Source organism: Engystomops pustulosus, chromosome 4 (assembly GCF_040894005.1).
Source record: "Engystomops pustulosus chromosome 4, aEngPut4.maternal, whole genome shotgun sequence".
NCBI lineage: Eukaryota > Metazoa > Chordata > Amphibia > Anura > Leptodactylidae > Engystomops > Engystomops pustulosus.
This window is the reverse complement of record NC_092414.1, coordinates 207,705,697-207,718,149: the sequence shown is the minus strand read 5'-3', so window position 1 is coordinate 207,718,149 and position 12,453 is coordinate 207,705,697. Positions and strand designations below refer to the sequence as shown.

At 43.4% G+C, this 12,453-nt stretch overlaps 1 protein-coding gene across 1 annotated transcript in view; it reads left to right on the top strand.

Moving 5' to 3' along the window:
* LOC140128230 (venom factor-like) overlaps positions 1–12,453 on the top strand; it is a 41,954-nt gene extending 29,501 nt beyond the window's left edge. Inside the window, exons 24-34 of the mRNA XM_072149782.1 lie at positions 263–322; positions 749–839; positions 1,923–1,962; positions 2,877–2,952; positions 3,032–3,109; positions 4,934–5,039; positions 5,124–5,213; positions 6,798–6,884; positions 8,822–8,905; positions 9,759–9,894; positions 12,221–12,453. Of these exons, the coding sequence (XP_072005883.1) occupies positions 263–322; positions 749–839; positions 1,923–1,962; positions 2,877–2,952; positions 3,032–3,109; positions 4,934–5,039; positions 5,124–5,213; positions 6,798–6,884; positions 8,822–8,905; positions 9,759–9,894; positions 12,221–12,362 (990 nt within the window). The 3' untranslated portion in view covers positions 12,363–12,453. The remainder of the gene's footprint in view (positions 1–262; positions 323–748; positions 840–1,922; positions 1,963–2,876; positions 2,953–3,031; positions 3,110–4,933; positions 5,040–5,123; positions 5,214–6,797; positions 6,885–8,821; positions 8,906–9,758; positions 9,895–12,220) is intronic.

The window sequence follows — 12,453 nt, the reverse complement described above, 5'->3', positions numbered from 1 at the left end:
GGATAGTGAACTCCGGTGAACTCCAGCGGACTTCATCGCAGCAGCGACACCTGGTGGACATCGGGCACACTACCTTAGTGAATCCCGACTGGACCCGAATCTTCCTTTTATAGGTTATGTGATAATATGTGTAGTTACCAAATAAATAGTGCCAGTTCTGTGCCCTGATTAGGATTAGGAGATTAGGATTATATATCATTTCTGGGTACATCATGTTCTTTGCAGGATAATTTCTACATGTAATTATAATTCTATTTTACAGACAAAAAACAATAAAGAGTTTGCTGTGAAAGCTGAGGGCGAAGGGCAAGTGAACTTGACGGTAGGTTTATATCTCTATTGTGTTAACCACAAAGATGCAAGTAATGACTGCAGTGCTGCACGCTGCCATTTAGGACGGGGGGGGGGGGGTTGGTGCTCCCGAGGACTAACCTGTCAATGGTTTTTAAATGCCTCTGGAAACTTTGCCAACGGCATTTAAAGAGTTAAAGCACAGTGCCATCCCCAATCAATATCAATTATTTGCTGAAAGCAGACAACCCCTTTAACTGCGGGTAAAAGTTGACCTCCTACCAGTCATGTTGTATACATATTCATTCCGAGCGACAACATCCCACAAACTCTGGGTCTATCTGGTGGCTTTTCTTAATTTTACACTTGAAAATAAGAATTATAACCAGGATAGTGCGGGAATGCAGGAGACTATTAACAATTCTACAAGGTTTTCCCTTCCCCTCTGGCTCCTTAGGTTACGAAGGTTTACCACGTCATTGTCACAGAGAAAAAACAGGAATGTAAGAACTTTGATCTCTCAGTTACAGTAAAAGAAGAATCAAATGGTAAGTGTAAGGCTCAAAAATAATCACCCCCTGCAACCAAACTGCATGTAAGAACACGCCTGGTGTAGTGTATGTCAGTAACTGTAACGTTAAGCCTGTGTCTGTGTGTAACAAGTGCCGGAACGCTGTGTATAAGACAATTTCTCCCCAGGGGATCAATAAATTAACTACTCACAATTTATGTGTCTATACAGTGTCCCAGACTCCCATGCCTCTGTACTGCACCCTTAACGTGGGGTGGTAGAAGGTAACAGGCCATGACCCTATTACAATCACCTTTAAAAATATGATATAATATAACTTTATTAATCCCCTGATTTGGGAAAATTGTTTTGTAACAGTGGTCCAGACTGTTGTGCGTACATGTGTGTGAGTGTAAAAATGGGTCTGTCTATGACTGAAGAACTGTATGTTTCTGTATATAGTTATATACATGTGTGTGTAAATATGAGTGTAATGTACATTTTTAAGGGGACCCCCTTAAGTCTGCTATGGAGCCCTGTCTCTCATGGTTATGCCCCTGCACGGGACCATGAATATCTTTTTATCTTATTTCTCTCTTACAAATGCTGCCCAGAGAATTCTTCCTATTCTAGGCTTTTCTTTCCAGTAAAAATAGGACATAATACACTAATACCACCATAAAGAAATTTAGTAAAAAAAAAAATCGATTGATATAGAAGCTGCTGAGATGTGCCTATGTGCCTGAGACGAACTCAGAACTTGTCTCTTCTCGAGTCTTTTTAGGACACAGATTTTTAATAAATCAACTGCAAAGATGAACTTTACTTATGATTCAATTAACGTGACAGTTACCCCCGTGTCCCTGTGCTGTATCCACACCACGGTCTGGTCCTCCCATACCTCTCTTGTCTTGCTGGAGCTTCAGTGACTTAACCCTGTTACTCCCTGACTCTGCGCAATCACCTGACCCTACTGGCTGCCGGTTGCTGCAGCTGGGTATAGTAAGATGAGCCTTCTGTCACGTAGGAGGAGAGTAGTTCTTGTGTTATGTGGTAGAAGCTTCTCATTGGATGGTAAATACTAGCGGAGCACTTATTTTGTATTTTGTGTATTTTGCAGAGGGTGCTTTCCCAACAACATCGGTTGAGATTTGCGCAAGGTAAGGAGAAACTTCCTCTAAAGGTCAGATAATTAAACTTGGTCAATAAAGCAAAAATAAACTAACATAAAATACATATGGTATAAAAATTATGCCTGCATGTGATACTGGTAAAGACAGCTGGAATCCAGGGCCAAGCACAATGCTGAGAGGAAAAGATATCAGCGGAGCAGCTGCCAGAGCAGATCAGGAGAGATTAGTCAAAAAATTCTGGTGAAGATGTCGTAGACTGAAACAATTAAAAATACCTGGGAAAAGTTAGAAGTCAAGAGATGAGCCCGAGCGGGCGGCACAATACTCGGGAGCGAGTACACCAAGATCCAAGCAATGGGGAATATTTATCAGGGCCTCTGCGCCACGTCAGATGTTAGCTTATCGTTAGCACTTGCGATTATTCCCCCCAATCCGCCACCTTCACACCAGTGGGGCATGAAGTGGGGGCACAGCCCGGTAAGCGGCCGGTGCGGCGGGGCGTTACTGTCCCCGAGCCTGCGCACTCGCTGCAGCCGGTGACTTTTCTGAAGAGGCTGAAGCCTCTTGATGTATTAGGCTGCGACAGAGCAGTGGTGGGGCTATCATAAGCTTGTGCCCGAGCTCCGGCGTATGATAGATAACCCCCAATATATTTGTGCTTGTTTTCTTGTATTCATCATTTTTAGAAAAATACAGGTATTTTTAAAAAGAGAAAGAATTGTCCTTATTTTCATGATCATTTTTCCTCCTCATCTTCAAAGAACCACAAGATTAGAATATGGACTATTGCTTGTTGTAAGCTGTAATGACACAAGTCAATAATATAGTAAAATGGTAAAAAAAACTATATATTTGAGAGATGGAAGAGCCTAACAGGAGCCCCTGATGCTGGTGAGAACTGTTGTCATCTGTCATGAATTGCTCTTGTTATCCTTCTGTAGTCACAATGTCTCCATGCCTGTCCTGGAGGTCTCTATGATGACTGGATTTGCCCCGGATGTAATTAGTCTTAATAAGGTGAGGCGATTAATTAACTGAATCGTTATATTGTCTTCTCTATGAAATAGATATCTTTTCAGTTGTTTGTTATTCACAGCTAAAGAGAGGAATGGAGAAATTTGGGATGAGCAATAAAGCCAATGATAAAGGACCCATCATCTTCTACCTGGATAAGGTACTACGTATCAACTACTCACAGGTTTTGGGGTAACAATATATATCAGTAATAGAAAGGTTGCATTTATCAAATTCTCCTCAGTGTAGATGAGGCCACGATGTACATTTAGCTAAGGAGCGTCAGGTGTTTAGGAGCCCATAACTGTGAGACCTAATGATGTTCCACATCGCTATCACAAATATGTTTCACCACAAACTTTGAATACTTGATTCAATGTCTAGGTTCTATTTCTACAATCCAGTTCTAGTGTTTTATAAGTTATTATGATCTGCCTCGGACCGACCCACCAAGGATTGTCATGGAATAGGATGATTAAACCAGAAAATGGAAATCATACATTCCTATTTAGAGGAAGTAAATAATTTACTGGAGTCACTGGAATATGTCACTGTGAGACAGCAGGTGGGGACCACTTTGCTACAGAATGGAATTGGATTACGGCTATTAGTACATTTTACATTGTCTAATTCATCCCTTCACTTTCACCTTCATCCAGTAACCTAGACTTCACTTCAGGGAGCCACCATTTGGAAACTTCTAGGAATCTTTGTCAGTCAGAGAAGAGGTCAGGGCAGGCAGAGTTCATGCATAAAGGTAAAAAGTCTGTAGGATTGGCGACCCAAGGTTCAATGTGGTAATCAGGCAGATATCAAAGGTCATACAGGTTTGGATATGGGTAAATAGATAGAGGGTTAAACATGGGTAAATGAAGAAACTGAACGTATCCTGTCAATGTGTCTGTATACAGTAGGAACATTGGAGCTCAGGTATATTCCCATGGGAAAAGGTTGCCTATATACTCATGACACTGACAGGAGAAAGGAGCTGGTGGGAAGTGCAGTACCCCCACACACTTCTTCTCGGATTTGGACAACAGATGACATTTTCGGAGAAGTGCGTTTCCTTTTGTGTTCATGTTCTTGGCAGGCGACAACAATCTCTCTTCAGGACAATGATATTTCCAGTCCACGAGATAGTGTTCTTCTTCTGACCGTCATGACATCCAAAATGTCTTTGACGTAACTTTCAGAAGCAGAAACAAAGGCTGAAGTAGTGTAATGCTCACAGAGAGTCACAGCTTTAGAAGATCATTCCAGAAACTGGGAAAACAAAGAGCAGGAGGAAGGGGGAACTTGTAGGACACTGGGTTTAGCTGCTTTGGCACCTCGAATGGACAAAAGGAAACAAAGAGCATTTGGGTTGCATCAAGCATTTCTTGAGGTTCCTCTTCCAGTTCAGGGGAATCAAAGGTACAGAAGAGCACATAGACATTAAAGTTCTTATTAGCTGACAGAAAAAGGACAGACTAACTTCATTAAGTGGACCATGTGAGTTCAGAGAATGTGTGGTCTGAAAATACATTAAGTTCTTATAGTAAGTGCAGGTGATGGCTGGCTACGTAGCATCCTGTGAGGAGATACATATCTATATTCCTTCAGATGTCATTTTCTGGGCAAGAGCTCTTAATCTCCAAATTGAGAAGAGAATAATTCCGAGAGTAACTTATTTAATTGGGAGAGAAGCCATCTAAACGTATGTGTTTCCGTCTTCCCTGACGAAGCTTAGTATCCGTAGAATTATTTATGGCTGGTGACCAAAGGCTCCATCAATTATTCTGACTGCTTCTACTTAGTGTTAATCAGGTGGATATCAGAATGAAAATATAGATTTTCACTGAAGCGATCCGGCTCTGATGATTTCTACATCAACTAACAACAAACATCTCAATGTGATTTGCTCAGAATGGAAACCTGACAGTTTATACGGCTCTAAATTATATCTGTTCCTCAATGATTTTACCTTTCTTCTTGCACCGGAAAGATGAAACACAGAGAAGATGAATGCTTCACGTTAAATGTTAACCGGATCTACAAAGTTGGTCTCATCCAACCTGGATCTGTCACTGTGTATGACCATTACAAACCTGGTGGGTAATATGGAGATTATTTTTACAAATCTGATATCTGTTACATATTATTGTATTCTTATTTAACTTCCCATTATTTTATAGAAAATCGCTGCACTAAATTCTACCACATGGAAAAGGACAGAAAATCATTGCATACAATCTGTCAAAACAGTGTTTGCCGCTGCGCCGAGGGTAAGTCTCATAACAATGGATGTAAAATATAGATCAGAATAGAATCAAAGGGACAAGTAATTCATACAATTACTCACATGCACAAAAATAAATCTGTTTGTAGATGACATATATGTTTCTAGTCACTTGGTCTAGACCAGGTGTTCGCATAACCTTGGTCCGAAGGACACACTGTCCTTCTGTTGAACTTTAAAGGGGTTATCCGAGGGTATAATAAAACCCATTTTTGACCAGGATGGGGCAGGTTAAAAAAATTAACATGTTCTTACCTCCCGGCGCCCTCCTGACCTCCAGAGCTGCGATCTCTCCGGTCCGTGCCCCCATGTAAACAAAGAAGGGCATAGAAGCCCCGCTGTGCTCAGCTGCACACATGATACAACGCTGGGAATAGGGACGGGTGGGTGTGGGCAGCCCCCTCGGCCGGCCGGAAGCTGAGCGAAGTCGGGGTGGCATTTTATCCACAACCACAAAGCAAAATAAAAACCAGGACATAAGAATCTAAGAGGAGAGCAGATCATGTCACAAACCTGCATGTAAGTGTTCTTGGGTTATAATCATAGATCCTTTTTATATTTGTTACCCATGGCCTCCTTCCTTCTATAATAAACCTTTAAAATTATGCTAGTGAGTCTAAAGGGGGTATTTCTCTAATAAAGGATCAAAAGAACTGCGTACAGAAACAATGGGGCACATTTACTAAGGGTCCCGCGCTGCACTTTTTTCATACGGTGCACCTTTTTCGGGGCTAAAACAGCTTGCACAGGTATTTAAGAAGTGTCTGCGCTGGGTTAGTGTCGCATGCAACCCTTTTGTGGCGCGGCTGCGCTGCTTCCACGTGACAAAAATAGGGGGGGTGCCATCGGACGGCCTGACTGATTCGGACTGAGCGCCGTATTTAACTTTTAAATTGTGTTAAAGAGGCACCACAAAAAAGATGATTAACTCTGTCGGATTTGAGCGGGACACATTCATGATTTTAGGCGCACAATCTTAGTGAATGAACACAATGGAGGAGATTTATCAATGCTTCTACGCCAGTTTTCTGTAGTTACCTCCTCGGTCCCTCTCGCTGTTTTGTACCGTGGTCTCTCTGTGTCGTACCCCGTTTGTTTACCCGCTGGCTTGGCACGCCCACCAAACCACTGCCCCACGCTGTACCAGCAGCATTACATGTATATAAGGTTGAGGAAGCCTGCGAAGTTGCTCTCCAAACAAATAGTATGCGCATCTTAAAGAGGACCTGTGACCCCAAATAGACCCCCACCGACTATGCCCCCCATAATCCTCTCCCAAGCCCCTTTCTATACATGCCCATTTTTTTAACATTTATGTTGGGAAAGTTGGTTGTAACAGATCTGACATCTTACCAAATAAGAGGTCAGATCTTCGTATCCCCTGTGCTGGAAGTCAGCTTTATTCTTGAGGGGGCTGCCCGACACCGCCCCACCACATGTATCTTCAGTTATTACTTGGACTGCTATGCATCTTTTCTTCCCCTTCACCTAAAATATTGAATAACTTCAAATTCTAAAGCTACTTTACTATTTCATAGTATAGTCATCTCCTTTGGCTTTTGTTTTGTAGACAGTTGTTTCCAGCAGCAACACCCAGGTGATATAATTTATGCAGCATGGAGATATCATAAAGCATGTTCTCCTGGAGTGGACTATGGTGAGAGGCACATATTTTTAACCTATGCACCAGTTATCTGTGAAAATCTCTATTTGGTTCTTTGTTGGGGTAAATCCCGGGTGACAATCCACTACAATGGGTGCAAAGGGAGAACAACCAAGATTTTTAGGGTATTAGAGGACTAGAATTCAATGATAGAGCACTAAACTTGGGGATATTCAGCTTAGAAAAATAACAGCTCTCCAAAGATCATTTTATACCTAGGACTGTGGCCAGGACAGGTGGCATCCTCTACACCTAGAGGAGAGGAGGTTCTACCATCACCATAGACAGTGGACATCCTCTACACCTAGAGGAGAGGTGGCTCTACCATCACCATAGACAGGGGGCATCCTCTACACCTAGAGGAGAGGAGATTCTACCATCACCATAGACAGGGGAATCCTCTACACCTAGAGGAGAGGCGGTTCTATCATCACCAAAGACAGGGGCATCCTCTACACCTAGAGGAGATTCTACCATCACCATAGACAGAGAGCATCCTCTACACCTAGAGGAGAGGAGGTTCTACCATCACCATAGACAGGGGGCGTCCTCTACACCTAAAGGAGAGGTAGTTCTATCATCACCATAGACAGGGGAATCCTCTAAACCTAGAGGAGAGGCAGTTCTACCATCACCATAGACAGGAGGCATCCTCTACACCTAGAGGAGAGGAGGTTCTACCATCACCATAGACAGGGGCATCCTCTACACCTAGAGGAGAGGAGGTTCTACCATCAGCATAGACAGGGGCATCCTCTACACCTAGAGGAGAGGAGGTTCTACGATCACCATAGACAGGGGGCATCCTCTACACCTAGAGGAGAGGTGGTTCTACCATCACCATAAACAGGAGGCATCCTCTACACCTAGAGGAGAGGAGGTTCTACCATCACCATAGACAGGGGGCATCCTCTACACCTAGAGGAGAGGAGGTTCTACCATCACCATAGACAGGGGGCATCCTCTACACCTAGAGAAGAGGCGGTTCTACCGTCATCATAGACAGGGGGCATCCTCTACACCTAGAGGAGAGTGGTTCTACCATCACCATAGACAGGGGGCATCCTCTACACCTAGAGGAGAGGAGGTTATACCATCACCATAGACAGGGGGCATCCTCTACACCTAGAGGAGAGGAGATTCTACCATCACCATAGACAGGTGGCATCCTCTACACCTAGAGGAGAGGAGGTTCTACCATCACCATAGACAGGGGGCGTCCTCTACACCTAGAGGAGAGGTAGTTCTATCATCACCATAGACAGGGGAATCCTCTACACCTAGAGCAGAGGCGGTTCTATCATCACCAAAGACAGGGGCATCCTCTACACCTAGAGGAGATTCTACCATCACTATAGACAGAGAGCATCCTCTACACCTAGAGGAGAGGAGGTTATACCATCACCATAGACAGGGGGCATCCTCTACACCTAGAGGAGAGGAGATTCAAACCATCACCATAGACAGGGGGTATCCTCTACACCTAGAGGAGAGGTAGTTCTATCATCACCATAGACAGGGGAATCCTCTACACCTAGAGGAGATGAGGTTCTACCATCCCCATAGACAGGGGGCATCCTCTACACCTAGAGGAGATGAGGTTCTACCATCACCATAGACAGGGGGTATCCTCTAGATCTAGAGGAGAGGTGATTATACCATCACCATAGACAGGGGGCATCCTCTACACCTAGAGGAGAGGAGGTTCTACCATTGCCACAGACATGGGGCATCCTCTACGCCTAGAGGAAAGGAGATTCTACCATCACCATAGACAGTTGACAGCCTTTCAGGATTTTTGCCTTCTACTGGACCAACACAGTATAATTTGATAAGTTGGACTTGATGGACCAATGTATTTTTGTAATATTTTTACTATGATACAACTCCCTCTCAAATCTCAAATTATAGGTAATTTTATGTGTTTTTAGTCTACAAGGTCCACCTGGAAGAAATACAGAAGAAAAGTAACTACGATAATTATGTGATGAACATAATCAACGTCATCAAGGAAGGTAAGTACAAGAGATGAGCCACATACAGGAGATCAGTCTTCCTATACAGCAGTGATGGCGAAACTTTTAGAGACCAAGTTCCCAAACTACAACCAAACCCACTTATTTAAATGCAAAGTGCCAACAATTTAAGCAGTAACAGGTCACTAACTGTTTTGTCACGGCTTTTAATTGTATAGGCACCCGGAGGACACCAATACAGTTGAAAGAAAGAGAAGAAATTCAGATTATCATTGCAGCTTCCCTCCAGGGGCCCCTGAACAGGAACACAGCCTTGTCTGCACCTCCTTGCTCCTCCTGTAGTCCCAGACAGCTAAGGATGTGTAGCTTTAAAATAGCACAGATTACAGCACATCCTTGGTGGCCAGGGACTGCAGGAGGAGTCCAGTATGGAAAATCTGTGCTGGGGTGAAGGCCTGGGTGTCCACAGAGAGGGCTTTGAGTGCCACCTCTGGCACCCGTGCCATAGGTTCGCCACCACTGCTATACAGAATGGAAATAAACTTGATTTCTACAAATTTGTCCTCTTTCTGTAATTTTGACCGATCGTGGCCATATTCAGTCATATAATCACAATTAAAATTTAAAAAATTTGATTTTATTGTAAATTCTCACAAAGTAATAGATGAAATATCCTATGTGTGTCTATGTACAACCAACAAGTGGAGTTAGGGGGATGAGAATACACTTTTTTGTTTAATTTTATTTGTTTAATTAGGAAATGTAATCTAATCCAGTAAGTGTGGACACATCTGTGCATGATACGTCATGGTTATCCTCTGTTCTTAGCATGATAGAGTCCCAGCCGCTTGGAATATCTACTTTTATTTTCCATCTCTTGTCCCAATTTTAGGTACAGAAGAAAAAATTTTGAACAAAAAAAAGAATTTCTTTAGTCACATCAAGTGCCACAATGCCTTAAATCTGACAGCAGGAAGCGATTACCTGATCTGGGGACCCAGCGGTGACCTTTTGGAGCAGCCGGATGGGTGAGTGATGATAAACACAATGGGGGTCATTTACTTAGGGTCGCGCGCTGCACTATTCATCCAGCACTAGTGGCCACATTTTATTTTTCTTTATTTCAGTTATAGGTAAAGGGGGTGAGTTTAACTTTTTAAAGCATTTTAGCATTTTGAAATATTTAAAAAAAAAATTTATTTTACTTTTACTATGCTATTTACTATTGTTTTTTTAATTGTTTAGTACCCTTAGAGTCTGAGCAATCATACAATAAATTGCTATACTACAGTATTACAGTATATTGTGAATTTTCCACCTCCAGCTGAGTCTACTTCAGATCCAATTATGACCGGCCTGGAAGTCATACTAATGGGCCCTCCCCCTTCTGATAATTTTATGAGGGTCTGTGATCAGAACCAATATGGCAGCACAACTGCACCGATACAGAAAAGTACTTTCTCTGTGTCCTTACTTGCTCCCGCACAGCAGAATGTGTGGGAGGCTCCTAGTCACCAGCCCCGGCAGCCCCATCATACTCACCGAAGGTGGCAGCACAGTACCAGGACATGCCGGGTCACCCTCACTCATCTTTAGGCCTTCCCTGCACCATCCTGCACCTGATGGAAGCTGATTTTGCAATCTTCCTGCTCCCTTGCGCTGAGTCCACTTCAGAATTTGGGCTGGGCTGGGTAACGGGGCCTACAAGAAAGGCTGACACTGCTGCTTGCCCAGAGGACATAGGGCAGTGATGGGCAACCTTTTGAGCTTGGTGTGTCAAAATTCGCCAAAAAAAACCAGCATAACTCGGGTGGTGTGTCACCATGACAAAAAAAACATAATTTTGTGATATTTATAGTTTAAATAACAAATATGTATAATTATTTAACTTCTAGGGTACTTTAATCCTAGGTTGTGTGATTGATCCTACCATGTACTGCCATACTACAGTATGGCAGTATATGGGGATTTTCCACATCATCTATTTATTACAATGTGCTGGACAATCTCTCAGCCTCCCGGCTACTGCACCTGGGCGTGTAGGAGCCAAGGATGAAACTTAACTCTCCGGCGGCCGCGTGTCACTGAAAATGGCTATGCGTGTCAGCACTGACACGCGTGTCATAGGTTGGCCATCACTGACATAGGGAGAGGGACATACACCAGGCTCACCTCCTGAGACGCCTTGATCTTCTTGGTTCTCTTTCTCGTTTGGTCCTCTGGGTCCTCATCCGGCTGCAGTGATAAGGGGCAGAGGCACTGAATGCAGGGCACTGTAGACTTGCCATCACCTCAAGCGCCAAAGCATAGAATCTCCCTGCTCCTGTCTCTACTACTTGCCCGCGCTCACACACAGCAGCCATGTGCTGCATTCCTTCTCTCTGATTGGTGGCGCAGTGGTCACGTGCTCAGCATCGAACCACAAGAAATCCTGATAGTGAACCGTTTGGTCTCATTCAAAAAACTCAAATGGTACCAAAATTTCGATGTACTCGTAAATACAATACATACAAACAGTTACGAAAATAAAATGGGATAAAAGAAATGGTATAGCCTTACTATGAGATAGTAAAAATAGTGATAATAGAGTTCCCAAGACTGACCAAGGGGTTCTCCTTGATTTACTAATTTAAATCCAGTGGGTTTTTGGCCCCCACCCGTGACTGTGATGTCACTGAGAGTGGGGGGGGTCCACTCTGTGTGTCTGATTTTCATTAAAATTTCATAACTATTGATTGGAAGATGGCACAACTGGGCATTGCTTCCAATCCTCAGGGTACCTCACTACCTCTCAGCCCATACCAAATTTGGGAAGGCTAGCCTTAAAATCAGGGGTGTTCTGTGATTGGACTGGGTTCTCACCCAGCTAGGTTTTTGAAACCCGGGCTATAGGTGCACCCCAACCCTTTAACCCTCTCCTGTAACAGAGGACTCATAATCATGTCCAAGTTATGGGACAAATCTCATTTCCCTTTGTGTGTTTTTGGCTGGAAATAGGCACAGACACTTATCGTCCTTTGATCCCTTTGTACCAGACATGTGCCTGGAAAGGTGTTAAGGCTCATACTCTGTGTACAAACAGTCCTCTGAAAACCATGGTCCTCCCAAGGTTGTCAGGCACCAGATAACACATCCCTTCCCGGAAGGTCCTCTCTCTGCTCTAAAGGGTAATTACCATTTACACTACAAAAAGAGTCTCATACCTGTAAATGTAATGTGCTGGGGTAATAAATAGGAGTATGTGGGATCCAGTCAATAAAAAGAAACAAAAGAAAAATGTGGACAAGAAGAAATTTGGGGACTGTTTAGCTCAGATGCCTGCAGAACTGTGAATGTTATGTTTCCTCTTTTCAGCTATTCTTATGTTATTGGGAAAGACACTTGGATCGAGCGGTGGCCAAATGATACAGAATGTCAGGATCCAGAAAACAGTGCACTGTGCGGTGACTTGCGTGGATTTTCAGCAGAGCTGAACCTTATAGGATGTCTTCATTAAGACCCTAATAATTGCTCCTCCACTCCTGCCCCTTTCTAGTGCTGTTTTGGCCTCTTGTATATCAAATAAAGCTTTTTTTTCTTTTAACCTA